Consider the following 18,439-nt stretch of genomic DNA (forward strand, 5'->3'; position numbering starts at 1 on the left):
ATTACATTTTTTTAATCAAAGCGCTTCTTAAGAGCGGAGGACCATAAATATGACAGGAGGAGAAATCATGCCGGCTGAATTAATTTCAAGGCCAGGAACACACACAATCGCCAGCCATTTTGGCTGACCAATAACACAGGAGTAATCAGAGGGTTTCCATCAGAAGCTGGCACGGGCTCATAAAGAATTAATGATGCTTTCCAGCAGGACGCTTGCTGGGGTGCACAGGTGGCTACACAATTGATAAGACGCCTTTTAAACTGCCTTTCCGATGGCACTGGCACAGGCAGATTACACGTTCTTAACAGCCATCTGAAAACCTAGCAGCAAAATGGCTAAACCGCAAAACAGTTGTTTGATGATTTATTTAATCCTCACTACAGGCCAGTTAATTAAAACATGGAATTATTTACCAAACTTGATGACGGACTACATTTAATATACAGTAGCAAGCACTGCGATATTAGACTTTCTCGTTTGTGTTTCTACCTTGCTTACTAATTCGGATAGGTACAGCAAAGGGACACATCTCCATTCCTTTTGGGCCAGTGTGTAGACAAAATGCCAAACAAATATTCTCTCCAACCAACTGTACACACCAATCCTGGTTCACAGCAAGACGTTTTCACCAGGAATACTGTGTGTGCTGTCAGCAAATTACACCTTATGACTTTATCATGGCATATCAAATACATGATTGGGCTAATTAAATAATTAGGAGCTGAAGTTGCAGCTAAATCCCAAAAGTGGATACTCGCCTGTGTACAGTATTGCAGGGAGGAGAGACTGTTTCCATCTCCGTGTACATGAAAAGGTCTCGCTTGCAGCCTCTTTCTGAACACCCACCCACCCAAGTGTATTTAAAGGCTTATTGAAACTACCCAAGGTCCACACTCTAGTGTTTTCTTATCAATAGACAGATGGGAAAGTGAGACATTACATCTAAAAGTGGAACAATCAGACACCAGTGTTATTTAAAAGCACAAAAAGGTGTTAGCAAATTCTAAAACCATGAGCCGCGTTTTACCAGCTCTCTGCAAAATATGTAAGGGTCGGAGACGAGCTCTGCGCTCTCATAATGACCTCGCAGATACCGCTGGAAAGGACCCAAGAAAAGAAGCGGACGAGCTAAATAAATTATTGCAAAACGACGTTATGCAAAGAACACCCTATTCAATTAAAACCTTTTATCCCCCCCCTCCCCCCCCCTCCGTCTCCCTAACTAATCTTGTAACAAATGCATTCCAGCGTCGATCCGTTCGCTGGGAAACTCTGAGCCTCTTCCAGCAGGCTCGCAGAATCACAGACACTGAGTCCCTGTCTCTGATATCGGATGTCCGACCCACTGCCGCCATCCTGGCTGTCACGTGACCCCGCTCGCTGCGGTTTCTCAGCAACGGCCGGGTGGATTTTCAATACAACCTTGCCCCCAGGCCTCCGTGAGTGCCTTTTAAGAGCCATCTCTCTGACAAGGCTCTCAGTATGCCGGGGCTTGGCCGTCTCCCTGTCTGGGGGCCTGCGTGCCCTTGTGACAAAGGTAAGAATGCAAGAGTGTGCGGAGGTAGCCGCGTCGACCTCTTAACATTCCTCCCAAGGTGCTTTTCACCGCGTTTAACAGCGGCCGCGACGCGCGGCGTCTGACCGCCGGTCTGGGCTAAGCTTGTTTTTCCGCTTTCCTAAATCGTTACCGCGGGAGGAAATGATGTAACCCGCAACGGCGCGGGTAATCAATCGCAGACTGATAAACACCGTCTTGAGGAGTGACACGGAATGAAATGACACTGTTTAATGATGGCAGGCGTTGTAAATGAATAAACGGGAATGTGGTGGTATCTCTCTACCCACTAGAGCCAGTCTACTCAGTACTGTTCTCTCACTGGTATTACAGGACTTCCGATATTCAAAAATCTTTTGGCGGTTTGCAAAAGTACAGAATACTTCTAAAAAGCAAAAAATTCCCAGAACATCAAACAAAATTGCTAGACCGGTCGGTACTCAATTTGGTCAAATCAAGTACTCGATTTGACCAAATGACCAAAAACACGCTCACCTTTTTAAAAACATATTTCCAAAAAAACAAACAGAAACAGACAATATTCAAAACAACCAAGAGAGAAAGAAGCTAAGTGGCTTTTGGTCAGAGGGTGAGGCCATTATCTTACATGCAGTTTAGCGAGCAAGCCACTGCAGCAGCAATTACCCCAGAGAGATTCACCTTTTAAACAAAGGCAGGTGAGAAGCACAAATCACAGAGTTTCTGACGCGCCCCCCCCCCCCCCCCTCCCACCCCAGTAACCATGGTTATCTGCAGAGCTCTTAGCGGTTCATTTATCTTCATTCTCAGCGCTGAGCTTTGTCATGCCTTCTCCAACCGCGGAGGATAAGCACCGTGAGCCCACCTCTCTCCGCTGGCCCTGCGTGTATATCTATCACCCGATATCCACCTACATTTTACTTTGACAAATGTACAAGAACGGGACACTTCAGGAGGTTTCTTTTTCAAATACCTGAAGGCACTGTCGAACGATCATGATATAATCCCTGTTCATCAAACCTTTTCAGATACGCACTAGGTTTTGCAGCTGAATGTGTGAGCGGGTCTATTTTATTCTGGGTATAGATGTGGGGAATAAGCTTGAAGCACAGAGCAGGAAGCAAGCATGGAGACAGACACACATAACTGCCCTGACACATTTTTCAAAAACACGTGAAGAGAAGTGTAAAACAGCGAAACAGTACGCATCTCACCGCTGTTCTGTGTGCTAAAAACCACATTTGAGTTATAATTTCAATGAATGCACAGGTAAAACTACATTACAAACATAAAATGTTTGAGATAGGGCCTATATTAGTGTCTCATCAAACACCTGTTATTCCCTACAAGGGGGAAAAGGCGAAATATTTAACCATAGTGCATTTTCTATCCTGAAACATATATATATAAAGTGATTTATCATAGAAAATACTTCAATTTACACCTCAGGTAAGGTCAACATACCTGCCCTAAAACAGCTATAGTATCTAAATCCCACAAAGAAACCTCTCAAATAAATACATGCCAACCAGCTGACCACAAGAAAACATGGTAACAGGAATCAACTGCGTCTCATTCACATTTAAAAAGCCAAAAATGTGCTATCTATTTTCAGCAGTTTTTACTGAAAAGAACACAAAACGTAAAACAATTGAGCCACGTTTGTGGACATAACAGACAAAAGAACAGTACAGTGATGCCTCCAAACAGACGTCATGCACATTACCTGAGCTAGCAGAAACATTATTAGCTGTGTAACCATAGCAGCAGACAGAGGTTAAAGTGCGGCAGTTAGCAGTTCCTGGGGCACACCGGGTCAAAAGGAAGTGAGCCAGGTCTGCTTACGCTACAGAGGTGGGGGGAGAAAGCGGGGTCTCACCTGCTGATTTGGGGGTGAACTTGTCCCTGTTGGCGGCGCACACAGCCAGGAGCCGGTACCCCAGGTCCAGGTCGAAGCCCTGCTGCGCGGCAACGCGGCTCACCACCTGCGCGGGAAACGCACGGTCAGGGAGAGCAGGCGAGCGAGGGGCAGAGGGAGCCACGCCGAGCCTCTCTCTCCTTCTCCCCTCTCCTCTCCTGCACGAGATGGCACGAGCTGTCCCACAGCAAGGGAGGAGGGGGGGGGGGGGGGGTTTACTGTACTTTACAGCTCCCCTGACTTAGCCTGTGTTTGGGCTGCTGAATATTTTAAGATCTTTATAGGATGCACAGAATTATGCCATCCTAACAGTCTTAAATAGACTCCCATAGGAAATAGAGGAGCCAACACTGCAGTCAAGACATTGTGCTTTCCTTTGTTGCATATTCTTCTGGCAAAGTTCACAACAAAATGTCCTTTTTTCAAAAAGATTAAGAAACATACTTCTGTTGTTGATCTGGTTGCATTAGCCTTAAATGAGCATTAGTGAAGGTTTGTTCTAAACTTTGATATAAATTACCCAAGAAAATACCTGACAACAAAGGTAAAAAGGCAAAAAAGAACACAGCCTATTAAATCAAACGCACTAAAAAAGCTCCATTAATCAGTTAAAGTGTGGTTGATGGCTGTATTACTACTAAGACAGAGAAACTTGTGTCCCCGCAAAATGATCTGTGGTCGTGATCTGGAATCGGCGGATTTGACAATGTCAGCGACGCAATAACGTCTCGTAATGCGGTTAATAAATTCAAGGAGCGGATGGCATTTGCAAATAAAAAGGAAACCGGAGCCAAGTGAGGCTGCAGCACACTCCTGCCCACTGAGAGGGACATTAAGAGAGCCCTAACATGGCACTAGAGGCATTATAAATCAAGATTAAGTGGAGAATCTCGCCTTGATTTACCATCTCTATTATCTCCAGCAGAAGCCCCTTTCAGTCCTTTTGACCTTAAATGCAAAGTGTACTCTGGTGCAAGCGGGGAAAACTGGAGGTGGTGACACGTTTTTTAAAAACTCAGCAAGCCCTGTTTTTGTCTGCCCAAGCCGAAACGGGCAGTATTTCAACCTGCTGCACCGTATCCCAACGACCATGTTATTACCTCTTCAAAGTATAGTCTAGAAGTATTCTAACATGAGAAAATACCGCTGCATGTCTCTGCCATGCTCCATAGCAATTGCATCAAGAGAAGATATAGGCACGTGCATTGTCTAATTACAATATTCATACAAGGAAACAAAGCTAAATCTAGTCTGTTCAAAACAGCATGCGCCATTCGTCAGAACATCTAATTGTACCCAGGAGATCGCGAAACAATATCTGCAGTGTTGCACAATTATAAATGTTTTCATTTTTAGCAACTGATAAGATTTTCACCATATGACTGACTGAATCTCCACATTCTTGCCAACTTCAGTTTCCTTGTTGCAACTGTAAGGAGAATTCCTGCCAAGAGTAGGGATGTGTCGTTCCACTAGAGAAGTCTCCATTAGTTCCACTGGTTAATAACCCCTTTTCTTATCTGGCAAGGTAATGCTAACACGAGACTTCTGCTAAAATATGCGCAACACATGCAACTATTCACAAACAACGTGAACAACAGAACACAACTACACTTACACGTGTTGAAATGCAAATGTATAAGCATTTAAGAAACTATTTGAAAAAAGAATCCAATTTCATAAATCAGAGTCATTGTGAGCTACTGTAAGTAACCTGCCATAAAAATAGATTAATATCTTAATGTTTTATTTCTGTTGTAAGGATGCAAATAAAATGAAAAAGCTACAGTACACATCCAGCTTGACGGTGTGTCTGGAGATAGTCTATAAAGAAGAAAGAGGACGTGACCGAGGTGTAAATCTTTAAGCAGCATTTCACAGAATATAAATCCTCTTTTGGTCCTGGGCTTTCTCAGTTCCACACAGTCAGTTTAAATGTTCAGCAATTGCGGCTAAGTAATATGCATTTAGAGGGGGGATGTTATTTGGTGCTGCATCAATTCTGTTGGATATCACAAGACCAAGTCAAGATTGCCTGTGTTTAAATTGTCAGAGGACTAAACAAACAGTCACATTATTACACCACCCACATTAGGGGGAGAATATGGAACAGTATAGTAATATGTGGTATTTCAGTGGTGTGGTAGTCACTGGCCTTTGAGACTAAAACACACAAGCAAAAGGTGAACATTGATGGATGTGTAAAACATTAGTTTGGAATTAGTCTAATCTAAGTTACCAGGGCCTACAAGGGCAGCTTTTGCAGTGTGAAGCTGGAAAATCCATGGTATTTTCACGACAGGAAACAAATTGAATGAGCAAAATGCAAAGAGCTAAAAACACCCGGTGTTGCACATTAAGAAGATAAAAGCACCGGGTTCAATGATGCTTTGAACTTCTGAAAAAGGTCAAAAAACGGTGATTAAAATAATTCAGCAGATGCAATGCGCGAATATTAAAAGCACCACGGCACACAATCTCGGGAGCTCACGGACGGAATAAACGAGCAATTATTACTCCGAAAGACGTAATCCTCTCCGCGCGACGGCGTGGTGAAGACGTTCGGGGGGGGGGGAAAACAACTGGCAGCTACGGAATGCAATTTCCAACGGAGTCGAGGCAGAGCGCCGCGCGGTAATAACGCTTTCTGGGATCCGCCAGACAAAAGGCGGGAGAGGTACGGCGGGTTCCGAGCTGCTGCTCTCCGACACTCGGAGTCGCGTGGCAAATGAGAACGCCCCAGGGCGAAGAGTGACTGACAGCTCTGCCTCTGTCAGCCAGCATTCACATCTTCTCCCATCTTTAATCTTTACATGACATGCAGCTCACTCCGCTAAGAGTGAGGGGCGGGACGCGGAGCCCCGCAGATTCTCGAATTGTAACACGATATCTATTAGCGCTCTTTATTACAATTAGCTAAACGGGGATTGCTTTACGGACTTAGTAAAATGGAGGTAGGGAACCTTTAACAACTGCTTCTATTGGCTTGTATGCATGCAAGGATGCCCTCTGGGTTAACAGGCTTTAGAAATAGATCAGTGTGCAACCAAACATTCTAGCGATTCCTGCTCTTAACATGGTGGGTGTTTCGTTACAAAATACCGTTCATTCCCTTTACACAAAGAGGATAAACACTGCTGATACTGAGCTAATGAAAGTTGGCCTTGCACACATTTGACCGGCATTTTCCCTGAAATTCTCAAACAACCTTTAAAAAAAGAGGAATATGTAAAGTAATTGCCACTTATAGATGTTTGAGGAAACTATTATACTAATTAATTGACTAAATGCTCTTATAGGCTTCATACAGCGAGGCTAAACTGTTTGGCTTTTAAACTGGGGAATTAAAAGCTTTGAAGTCTTATTACTTAAAGAACATTGATTACTTGGTGGTTTGAACATTTATTGCTCATTCCTGTCTGTGTACCCTGACTTCTCTTAATCCTTTTCTGAGAGTTGTCATCTTCAAGAGCCTGCCAAGAACGGCACAGAACTACGCAGCCTGTAGTATTGTCATCGAAGAGCTCAGCGAACTAGTAACAGGTTTCAGCTTAAATCCAAGCAGGTATTAAGACAACATATTTTCATTGAGGCTTTCAGTATAGAATGGCGCTCCTTGTTTTCTTGATACAAAAGATAAACAAACCTAATTGCTTTCCACACAGACAAAACTAAGAAAAAAGCTAAAGCAACTGAGCTGAACAGAGCCCGGCAAAGCACAACTGAGCTTCAGTTTTTTGGGTTTGTGGTGAACGCTTTTGCCAAATGCAGTCTCAGGCTTCTAAGCACTTGTTAATTGGTATGGTGTGAGGGGATTGTTTGTGGTGCTACATTAAGTCAATGCTCTTTCAGCTTGGACTGGCTGAATAGCCTATTCTCATCATTATATATTCTCATGTTCTTGTGTTCTTGTGTTGTTTTTTCACATATTTCCTGTGGCCTTGCTGAAGTACATGAAGCTTTTTGGGTCTTTCTCAGGTCTCTTCAGTGGCACGGTGACTATTGTTTTAACCTCCACCAGTGATCCTGAACCGGGGGCGGGGGGGGGGGGTTGCCAGGTTGGGGGATTGGGGTTAGCTGAAGGGAAGGAAGCTGTCAGGTTGGGGGATTGGGGTTAGCTGAAGTGGGGGGTTGGGGGTAACTGAAGTGGGGGATTGGGGGTTAACTGAAGTGGGGGATCGGGGGTTAGCTGAAGTGGGCGGTTGGGGTTAGCTGAAGGGGAATTTCCAGGGTTGGGGGTAGCTGAAGTGGGAATTTGGGGGGAGCTGGAGGGGAGTCGCCAGGGTTGGGGTGGAGGAGGACTTACCGTCAGGCAGCCCATGAGGCTCTGCTCGAAGGGCCGCTGGAAGGCCCGCGGGTCGCCACACCAGTCCAACAGCTCCGTCGCCGCCGTCTGGAAATTCGCCGGGTTTTGTAAGTGCTGGAGGACAAAGGGAAAAAAGCACAAACGTGCCATGAGGAGCAAAGTTCTCTCCGCTGCAGAACGTCTCTTAATCATCAACCGTCCCTTCTTCCAAATTCAACAACTCTGAACTGCACGCCGCTTCGTACAGAAGCGCAGCTGTTTAGGAAAAAATTCCACATTAGGAAGCCTGGTTTGCGCGGTTAGTATGCGAGCAGCAACCTGCAGTGAGTTAGGCTGATCTAATGAGTGACGGTGGTCAGGGGCGCACATAAAAACAGACACGCAGCACACTGAATCATCGCGGTAATAATCGGCGGAGGCAACAATAAGCTCAATGACTGCATCGCTCGACTCGCCGAGATGAAATCTGATGCAAATTGCCAACGCAACAAGAGGCCCCTTTATGCTGAGGGAAGGCCATTGTGGAAAGGACGTGGCGCGTTGAAGGACTGGGTCCCGGCCGCTCTGAACTGGTCCCACTGGTTAACACAGCCTGATCCTCCCAGCGCTCTATTAAAGCTTCCAGTCTACACAGTCTTGTGAGAAGCCGGTCTGAATAGCTGAAGGGCCCCCCTATTTCATTGGATTCATAGTGCGCCTCTCTATCTGACAATGAGCCGTGTGACCTTCAGGGCCTCCAAACGCCATTCCTTCCCGGCTTAATCCACTCTTCCAGTGATCTTTTGTTTGGTCAGGTAGACCCTGGCAAAAGGACAAGGATTTGCAGGGTTTTTTTTTTTTTTTTTAAAGACAGCTCAGCCAGACAACGGACAAAAGCCCAGCACCGCTATGATTACTACCTGCAGAAACCAGCGCTACACTGGAGAGAGGGAATACTCCAAACGCTGTTGGCTGCTGCTGCTGTTGCTGCTGCTGCTGCTGTTGCTGCTGCCATTCCTGAAATCCGGATCATTTCTTTGTCGTCTCTCCACCAATCATTTCAGCGACTTTTCTCCGAGTCGGTCCACGGCTCATTTGTCTTACTGACAGACAGACACGAGAGGCAGACTGACAGACAGACGAGGGGGGGGGGCGATCACATCGCCTTCCAGTGCCGAATTCATTCCGTCTTAATTCAATCCATAAAACTGCCTCAGTGTTTACAGAGCGGGGCTTTAAAGAGCTAATGCCCTTGTTTAATTCTGCTAAAACTACTCAAACAGACGAGGAGTGTCTAAACACAGAGGACAATAAGGCACCTGCTGCCCAGCCTCAGCCGTTAACAGTTTTTGGAGCGCCGTGTTGTTTTAAACGAGGAGCGGTGCTTGTCAGGACACATGAAGCGCTCTCGTCCGCCTGACGGAAACGTGTTTATTTTCTCATCGCAGCGAGGCGGCACCGTCGCTGGCAGCCCCTCTGAATTTCCCCCGGCCCGTCTTTAGGGGGCAGCAGAGGTCAGAATTTGAGGTGGAAGCTTTCATATCCATTTACAAAGCCCTCATTTGACAAGGGCCGGATGAAACCAGTCTTGTTTATTTCATGAGCCGGTCCCAGCACACTGCGGTCTCTCTCTCTCTCTCTCTCTCTCGCTCTCCTACAGTGTGAATCTTTGTCAGGAGAAGGGACATTTCTGAGCGGTGCGAATTCCGCTGACGGTTAAGGTCTGGGAGGGGAGGGGGGGGGTGGGGTGTCTAGCATTCGGCAACGCTAAATTTAGAGGAGCTTGTGAGGCTATCAGTGCTCAGAGGAGGGGAGAGAGAGAGAGAGACAGAGGGACGCTTGGAAGGGAAAAATGAACAGAAAGGGAGGGAAGAAAAACACAATACTGCAGCGTGTTGCCAGTTTCTGCCCGAGGAGCGACTGGTACCGCCGCGGTGCCAGCTCTGTGGCGGGCGGTGCCAGCGATGCCGGGCTGTTGGCAGAGCCGTGCCACAGATGTTCCTGATTGCGCGGCCAAATCCCACCAATCAAACTTAACCAGCGGCCAAGAGACGGGGGCCCCTCCGGACGGGAGGACCGCCGCGCGCCGGGGAGAAGGCCGCGAACGCAACGAGCCAGGGCCCCCCTCGTGACCCGGGCACGGGCCGCTGAGGAAGACGCGGCTAAGCGCTGGCGGCGCGAGGCGATCCCGTCTCGCCACGCTAACGCCACCCTCACAACAACCGGGAGCCAAAACCCACTCCGCTCATTCCAGCTTCAGCAGCCCGTTTCTTTTTTGGTTTCGCATTGGGAGCAAATGACTCTCAGAGAACACAATCAGGGCTGCTTAATAAAAGCGAGTGGCCCCAACCCCGTTTCCTCCATCGCAAGGCGCCGGTCAAGCCTTGATCCGTGTAATTTGACAGATATTCGCCCGATCCGTGTGAGTGGAGACGCTATACGTAATTAGCATGTTGGCCGTGTGCAAGCACATCCTGCCTGCTGTTTGAGCACAAGTGTCACGTCTTTAGAGGATATAAAAAAGAAAAAAAAATATTTTTAAGGAAAAAAAGGGAGGGGGGGCTGTCTCTTCTATAGTCTTGCAGCGTGAAAAAGATAATTTCTTCAAGATGCAGAATTTGTATATGAGAATTTTTAATTAAACCCAACAACTGGATTTGTGAACAATATTTCCTTAATTATTTTAATCACTTGAATATTCTACACTAGTAAGGAGGAGAGGATAGCAAGTTAATTGTTCTGATCTCCCCCGATAATCATCTTTCTGTGCTTTGAAGAGAATGGCAGACGAGTGAATGGGCTTACTGGTGGTCTAATTGGCAAGACATAAATGGTATTTATTATACCCGGTTCCAAACTGAGATTGTCTGTCACACACAAAGCTGCCTCTATTAGTGGGGTGCAGGCTCACTTTGGATGATTTAAATTATCTACAGCTTAACTATTTATTAGATCAACTCAATGGAGATTCAATTACATGTATTATTGTAATTGGCATGTTTACCCACAAGCCACCTCTGCATTTAACGTTGTTTAAGTTTGGGGGATCCGGGTTAATACGTTTGACCCAGCCGGCGAAATTTGTTTACACTTGGTTTAATTCAGCCCTGCGCTTGCTCTGTAATCCGCAGATCGGAAGGGTGTCAACACGGGCATTGTGCCGCCGATGAAAAATATGCTTAATTTCCAAATGACCTACTTATGCTGGGAAATTAATTTTGTAATGGGGTGTGGAGGAGCGTGCGCTGGAGGTGCGACACGACATCGCAGGGCCGAGCTGAGCGTGTCTGTTTTGGCCTCGCCGGGGTTCACAAAGTGCGTTTTGTCTGCCGCGCTGGCCCTCCAAAACAAAAAAACATAAATAAAAATCAAATAAATAAATAAACGGAGCCCCTTTAAACGGGAAGAGGCCCTGTACAATCGGCCGTTAAATCATGGTTTCCTGTCTGACTGCCTCCTGCTCTAAACCCCTCCCACCTCTGCTGGGCTGAGGTCTACAGCGAGGAGCGGCCCCAGGGAGAGATTCTTAAATGAATGTCAGAAGACTCCATGTGCAATAGGAACGGGGTGGGGGGGGTTCCCGGGAGGCTCAGCCTGTTTGGTTTAGACCGAGGCGGTGACGGCGTACGCGCGTACCGTTACCAACCCCCCCCAAACACACACACCCCCCCCCCTTTTGCTTCAAAGGCAGCCCCCCCCCCCCCCCCCCCCCTCTCCTCTCCTCTCCGCTCCACCGCCATCGAGGCAGGCTTCCCTTTGTTTACCCCCGATAAAGAGCAGACTTTACCTGCTTCGCTAAAAAGCCGTCCCCTGCGATGGCTTTCTCCCCGCGCAAATCTAAACACCCCGCTAATAACATGCAAATCTCCCTGGGCCCGCCCAGTGCGAAACAGAGGTGCACATGTGTGCGCATTAGCCTTCCCCCTGACCCAGGGCGCTCAGCTAAATTATCTGCTCAGACCCGGGAACGCTCCCGTTTCGGGAAGGAATCCAGGATGTGGGGGTCTCCGACAAAATTAAGTGCCAATTCCATTTTAATAAAACACTATTTACTTTCTGTATCTGCGCTCCCAATGCATGAGAGACAACACGGATAATGAGAAAATATCCTAATTTTAATTCGGAGTTTAAATTAGGGCGGAGGGAAAAGCGGGCTAGTCTTCGCTGAGCGCGTCGCTGACAGCGTCATTAGCACCATTAGCGCCGTATCTCCGCCACGCAAAGTTTTTATCACCTTTAATCGTTTCTTAAAAATCATTAGGGGCTCGCAGGCGGGTTTGGTACACTCGCTGGATCGCAGGCTACGCTCCGGACCCTTTACAGCAAACACACCGCCGAGGCAGATAACGCCACGTGCCAAAGTATTCCAAAAATTTGCAAACAACCGAAGAAGCGAGGAACTCCCACGGCCACTTAAAGGAATCTTAAAACATAACGCCCACATCAACGGGAAGAAAGAGCTAAAACAAAAGCGAACGCGTTGTCGGGCGGTGATCAAAGGCCCGGCTCAAAGCCGCAGCCCTGGGGTATGCGCGGACCTCCGCTTCATTCTGTCAGGGAATCCTTCCCGCAATAAAAGGTGGCGGGAGTACAAAGGCCCGTAGCGCAGAGTGAGGGCTCAGGAATGAGAAAGCCAATTGGAGACAATTGGAGTAGCCTCCCTGCGCTGACCCGTCTCTGTAACCTGATCCTTTAACGGTTGATAAAAAGGCTAACAGATTACCATTTATAGCAGCTGTGCGAGTCAGGCCCGTGCACGGCCCTGGCCTACGAAGGGGAGTTCCTGTAAGTGCTTCTAGAAAGTTCCCTCAATCTGAGGCCAGAGAAAACGAGAGAGAGAGAGAGAGAGAGAGAGAGAGAGAGAGAGCTTTAGCCATCCCCTTGTCTGGCTAAGCCAGCCTGCTTAACTCAAGCACTGAGCGACTTCAAAAGGGTGTAAAAATACATACAAGCCAGCCGCCTCTCAAACCACCCCTCCAGAACTTGGCCGCACGCTTCTTAAGTGAAGTCAAAGATGGGGGAATCCGAAACGAGATTTACCACGAGAATGCAATGTTGCATCTCAAAAGAGAAACACAAGCCCCGACTGGCACTCGCCCTCAGATTTTACAGGCGAAAGATAATGCGATTGGGCGCCCACATGCAGGCCAATTCCTGCCAAAACTATGGGTTGTATGCTAAACTAAAGTGCTATGTGTAATATATTAAGCTGTGTGTTATATGCTAAGCTATGTTCTGTATGGTAAGCTATCTGCTATGATTTGTATGCTAAGCTACGTGCTATGTGTTGTATAGTAAGCTATGTGCTATATGTTGTATACTAAGCCATGTGCTAAGTGTTGTATACTAAGCCATGTGCTATGTGTTGTATACTAAGCCATGTGCTAAGTGTTGTATACTAAGCTATGTGCTAAGTGTTGTATACTAAGCCATGTGCTAAGTGTTGTATACTAAGCCATGTGTAAAGTGCAGTGTGTTGTAAGCTAAGCCTCTGTGGTGGTGGCTTTGTGCTGCCTAAAATGTGAGTGACAGACCGACGATCGATAGCACCTGCTCGAGTGGCCCCTGGGCGGACATTAGCGCGATGTCACTTACCTGTTTGATACACAGCAGACGGTCATTGGTCTGCTGTATATGCCTGTCCATCGACGGAATCGAGTTCATTTTGATTGTCTCTCGTTGGGCTTCTACCTGAAAGCCATTAAACTTCAGCACTCTGAAAGAGAGGCGAGAGAGAGGGGGACATTAGAGGTGGATCTGCCAGCCCCATCAAACGCTGAAAATAAAGAACGGTCTTGGGCTGATATGACAGGTGACAAGGCCGGAGTACTCAAACTATCACAGTTCCAGGTCACCTGATATCACTGCCACAAAGACCAGTCAGTCTACAGTAAAGCCAGCCGATACACAGTCAACCAATGAGACGAGCTTAAACTAGAGGTCTCCCTACAATCTATCCAATGGGGCTGAAGGAGGAGAAACGTGTGAATGTGGGGACCACTTTGTATGCGCACTGCAGTTTACACAACAATAGAGGAAATCAGAATAGGGCCAATAACTCACTTCTTGCATCTCGAGATCAAGACAAAGGAAACTTTCAGTTCCCTTGCGTGAAAAACATTAAGCTGGCATCTGCACACTGTTTACATTACTCAAAGGTTATGTCATCCTCTGCTTAACAATTATCTGAGCAGGTTGCCTGAACAAGTTCTAAACAGCACACTCAAGCAGCCCCCGACACTCGGCCAAAAAAGAGATGAGATTATTGATTTTGGAAAGCTGCCGGGGAAGGGTGTCTACAGAAAGTCTTGCGACATATAACCCCCTCTACCCCACCCCCCGGCCCCCTACCCTCCAACGCCCGGGTTACAAGCGCGTCTCAAATTACGACATTATCGCGAGTCGCGAGCAATACGCCCCACATTCAAGGTTATCAATTTTGCTTCAGCCGACTGATTTATCATTGTATTCAGCGTCAAATAAATATCATGCAGCGTGGTCCCGTCGGTAATTTATAGCATCCTGCAGCTTTAAGCAGACGGGTGGCTGAATTAATAGGTAGAAATCGGAGAGCCCCCCCCCCCCCCCCCCTATTTATCGCCATCACACAGTGACAAATACCAGAACACAAAGAGTGAGCGAGCCCCACACATGTCTGCCCCACGCCTATAGAGCAGGCTCAGGGCCCCGCTGGAGGAACAGGAGCGGAGTAATCTACTCCACGGGACAGTTAAAGAGCTGGTACTCTATCGGAGCTCCTCGTACCCCTACCCCCGGCTGCAGAGGGCACACCAGCGCATTCCTCTCCATAAATTAAACGCTCATAAAAAACCGCCCAACGCGGCTTTACACCAGATGGAAGTTATTTGTTTGTTAACTCTTCGGTTGCGAGCAGTGATGGGAGTTTTGGGGTGGGGACGGCGGGTTAGTGTTTGTAGTGAGGTCTTTGATCACACTGTCCAGGCACCTTGATGCTTAGAGTATACTTTTGGACAGGACAAGGAAAAATCGAAAGGTTAAGACGATGCGACCACACCGTTACAATATATGAACATGGTCTTTCCAAGATTCCAAGATTGGTTACATTCTGTGAAAGCATTTCCAGGAGAGGGCTACATTGCCACTTTCAAATGTACTTCATCTGGAACCACCTGTGATGTAATCCCCGACAGTTAGGGGTAACAAGAGGTAGATGTTTTCTGTTTTGAAAGTAGCTTTGCTTGGAGGCAGCTGTGATGTAACCTCCAAATGTCCACAGTAACAGCACATGGTTAGTCACGGCATAATGGGCTGCGTGTTAACAGATTCACAGCAAATAAGACCAGTTCCCACAAAGCAGACTTATTGATCTGTTCGTTTTACTATCTGAAATACAAAATCTCTTCAAATTAGGCATCAGCGGCGCAAAACCGCCAAAAATGCGAGCCATAAACAACGAAATGAAATCACGGGTGGAACTGGTTCAGACGCGCATTTTTTCACGATGTGCTTTTCCAAGCGCGACCACAAAGGCGACGCAGGAACGGAGGCTTCGCGGAACAGCCCGGCAACGGGGCTGCAGTTCGCGCCAGCGGCCGGCAGGTGGCCCCCTCCCCTTCCCGAGTCCCGTGCTTTGTGGACAGGCGCACGGTGTTTCTTTAAGCCGTTACAAGCCCTACAAATCCTCAGCTGCTGCCTGCCTAACAGGGTGCGCTCCAGCCAACAGTGCCTGTCTGACCTTGTGGTTATTGATGAACTATTTCCCCATTCCCTGCCAATGCTCACACCTCCAGCGGTGGGCAAAGGGAGCTGGGGCCATAGGCCACCTCTTTTTACATTTCCTGCTACAAGTCTTAATGCATACACAAGTTTTACTCCTGTTTAAAGGAAAAGAGCAGCACCAAACAGAGAGCCAAAGCCAAACATATTCACTTCTGCCTGCCTAGGCCGCACTTCGGCGGTAAGGGTTAAAATGACAGGGTTGACATGACAGACGCATTACCATTTAATCATACATCTCCATACTCATTACCACGGTAACGCTAGTCGTCTCTCACGGAGTCAGTAACTGGCGAACGACTGTAAACATAGAAACTAAATAGCCCGAAGTCGCTGAATGCTTTAGTATCATTCAAAATGTATTATTTTGGAATGAGTTTCAATTAGCTCCTGTCAAGTATCATCGAGACGCTCAATCAAACTCAACAGACCCTCGTCTTCCCAGCGTCTGTTTTTCTTCGGCTGGTTACTGTAGTGGAATGTGTTTTACCTGCACAGCAGGGCATTTCCTCCCCGAGCCGCTCTCTGGACTGCAGCTCGTGAGAACAGTCAGTCCACACTCCTACATCACTGCAGATTAAACCACTGCGAGCCCAATGCAGGCCCTACACCACTGATAATGATGCGCATATTCTGACAGCCGGGAGATTAATCAAAATGAAGGAACGCGAGATGAACACAGGGCGAAAGGCTGTGCAAAGCAAAAGAGGTCCCCCACCACACACGCACGCACACACACACACACACACACACACACAAACACACACACACACGCGCACGCACACACAGAGACAGTCACACACACACTCATACTCATACATACACACACGCACACATACACACACACAGAGACAGTCACACACACACACACACACACACACACACAACCGAACAGACAGACACACATGTGTGTATATACACAGAGACAAACACACACAGATGAACAGACACAAACACGTATACTCTCACACACACAAACAGTCACACACACACTCATGTGCACGCACACACAGAGACAGTCACACAGACAGTCACACACACACACACGCACACACACACACGCACGCACGCACACACACACACACTCATACTCATACACACACACACACACACACAAACACACACACACACGCGCACGCACACACAGAGACAGTCACACACACACTCATACTCATACACACACACGTGCACGCACACACAGAGACAGTCACACACACACACACACACACACACACACACACACACAACCGAACAGACAGACACACATGTGTGTATATACACAGAGACAAACACACACAGATGAACAGACACAAACACGTATACTCTCACACACACAAACAGTCACACACACACTCATGTGCACGCGCACACAGAGACAGTCACACAGACAGTCACACACACACACACACATAGAGACAGTCACACACACACACACACACATACACACACAGAGACAGTCACACACACACTCACACAGACATTATAACAGACATACAGACAGAGACACAGAGCGGAGCGAAGGCGCAGTACAGTGGAGACAGGGAAGCGAGCGACAGCAGAGAGCCGGGCTGAAATGATCTGTCTGTAATCAGAGCCCTCCTGCATGACTGATTTCTTCATCTCTGCAGACAGACGATGCTCACCTTCTCAAATCCTGCTCCGCAACAGCGATACGACCGCAAACCCCTACGGTTAAACCGTCTTTTCTGTCCTACCCCCACTGTCCTCTGTGCTGGTGGTGTCTCAGAGTGTAAAAGACCCCCCCCCCCCCCCCCCACCCCCTACCAAAACAGGCATTTAAAAGACAAAGGAGATAGGGTAGAAATGCACGCTGCTCCTGGGGGGGGGGGGGGGACTTAGAGCCGATCAATGGCAATGCTTAGGGTCTTTCCTCACTGTCACTAAAAACAATATCCCTGCCGCAACCCCAGCCTGTTTTTTCCCCTGTCTGGTGAATGGCTGAATAATCGCAGCACAAGCGGTAAACAGGCTTTATTCACGTGTACGGCCCGTGTGGCCAAACAGCCGGTGTTCCTTACGAGAAGGGGGGAGAGGGAGGGGGGGGTGGGTAGGGTCAGGCACGGTGTGTGTGTGTGTGTGTGTGTCCTCTAGGGCACGGACCGCCCCAACGTACAGACTCTCCCCTTCCACAAACGGAAGTGTCTTTCCCGCGTCATTATCCCGTCGACCACCGAGAGAGAGAGAGAGAGAGAGAGAGAGAGAGAGAGAGAGAGAGAGAAAGACAGAGAGACAGAGAGAGAGAAAAGAGAAACAGAGAAACAGAAACAGAGGGAAACAGATAGAGAGAGAGAGAGGGGGAATGAGACAGAGAGAGGGAATGAGACAGAGAGAGAACGAGAGAGAATTGCCCTCTGTCATTCTGTAAATCGCACAATTCTCTCTGCTGGCCTGGAAAATAACGACACGTTAGGGAGTGGGTAATGACTCCACGAGTGCGGTGAGAAAACAAATATACACACACGTGCACACACGCCATATACACGCACAATATATGCACAAAAACACACAATGTACACACACACCTGCATGCACGCACACAATACACACACACACACACACAATATATCGAAACACATGCGTGCAAGCACACATGATAAACACACAAATGGGCGTACACATGATATATATACACACACACAATTTACTTGCACACTCGTGCGCACACACTGTATTCACGCATACGTGGGCACACAATACGCCGCTACACATGTACACAAACACACGCACGCGATGGCTGCGGTTGGGACCGGATCGGGCTGCACACAGCTGGGGCGCTCCAGAGCCGGGGACGGGCGATCTGAACCCAGATAATCTGCCTCACTTTCACACCCCATTGAGAGAGAGGGCTCTCCCAATCCCACCTCGAGATGCTCCAGCCCGCCAGCACTGTTAACATGCAAATCACACAATGAAGCACTAAGCC

General features: G+C 47.8%; 1 protein-coding gene across 5 annotated transcripts in view; it reads right to left on the reverse strand.

Annotated features, from left to right (window-relative positions):
- The window catches only part of zmiz1a (zinc finger, MIZ-type containing 1a), a 111,483-nt gene that overhangs the window by 41,594 nt on the left and 51,450 nt on the right, over positions 1-18,439 (reverse strand). For all 5 annotated transcript variants that reach the window (XM_061231473.1, XM_061231472.1, XM_061231471.1 and 2 more), the window contains 3 exons: positions 13,333-13,453; positions 7,759-7,872; positions 3,414-3,519 (listed from right to left, as the gene is read on the reverse strand). In XM_061231473.1, the coding sequence (XP_061087457.1) occupies positions 3,414-3,519; positions 7,759-7,872; positions 13,333-13,401 (289 nt within the window). In that variant the 5' untranslated portion in view covers positions 13,402-13,453. The remainder of the gene's footprint in view (positions 1-3,413; positions 3,520-7,758; positions 7,873-13,332; positions 13,454-18,439) is intronic.

Source organism: Conger conger, chromosome 2 (genome assembly GCF_963514075.1).
Source record: "Conger conger chromosome 2, fConCon1.1, whole genome shotgun sequence".
Classification (NCBI taxonomy): domain Eukaryota; kingdom Metazoa; phylum Chordata; class Actinopteri; order Anguilliformes; family Congridae; genus Conger; species Conger conger.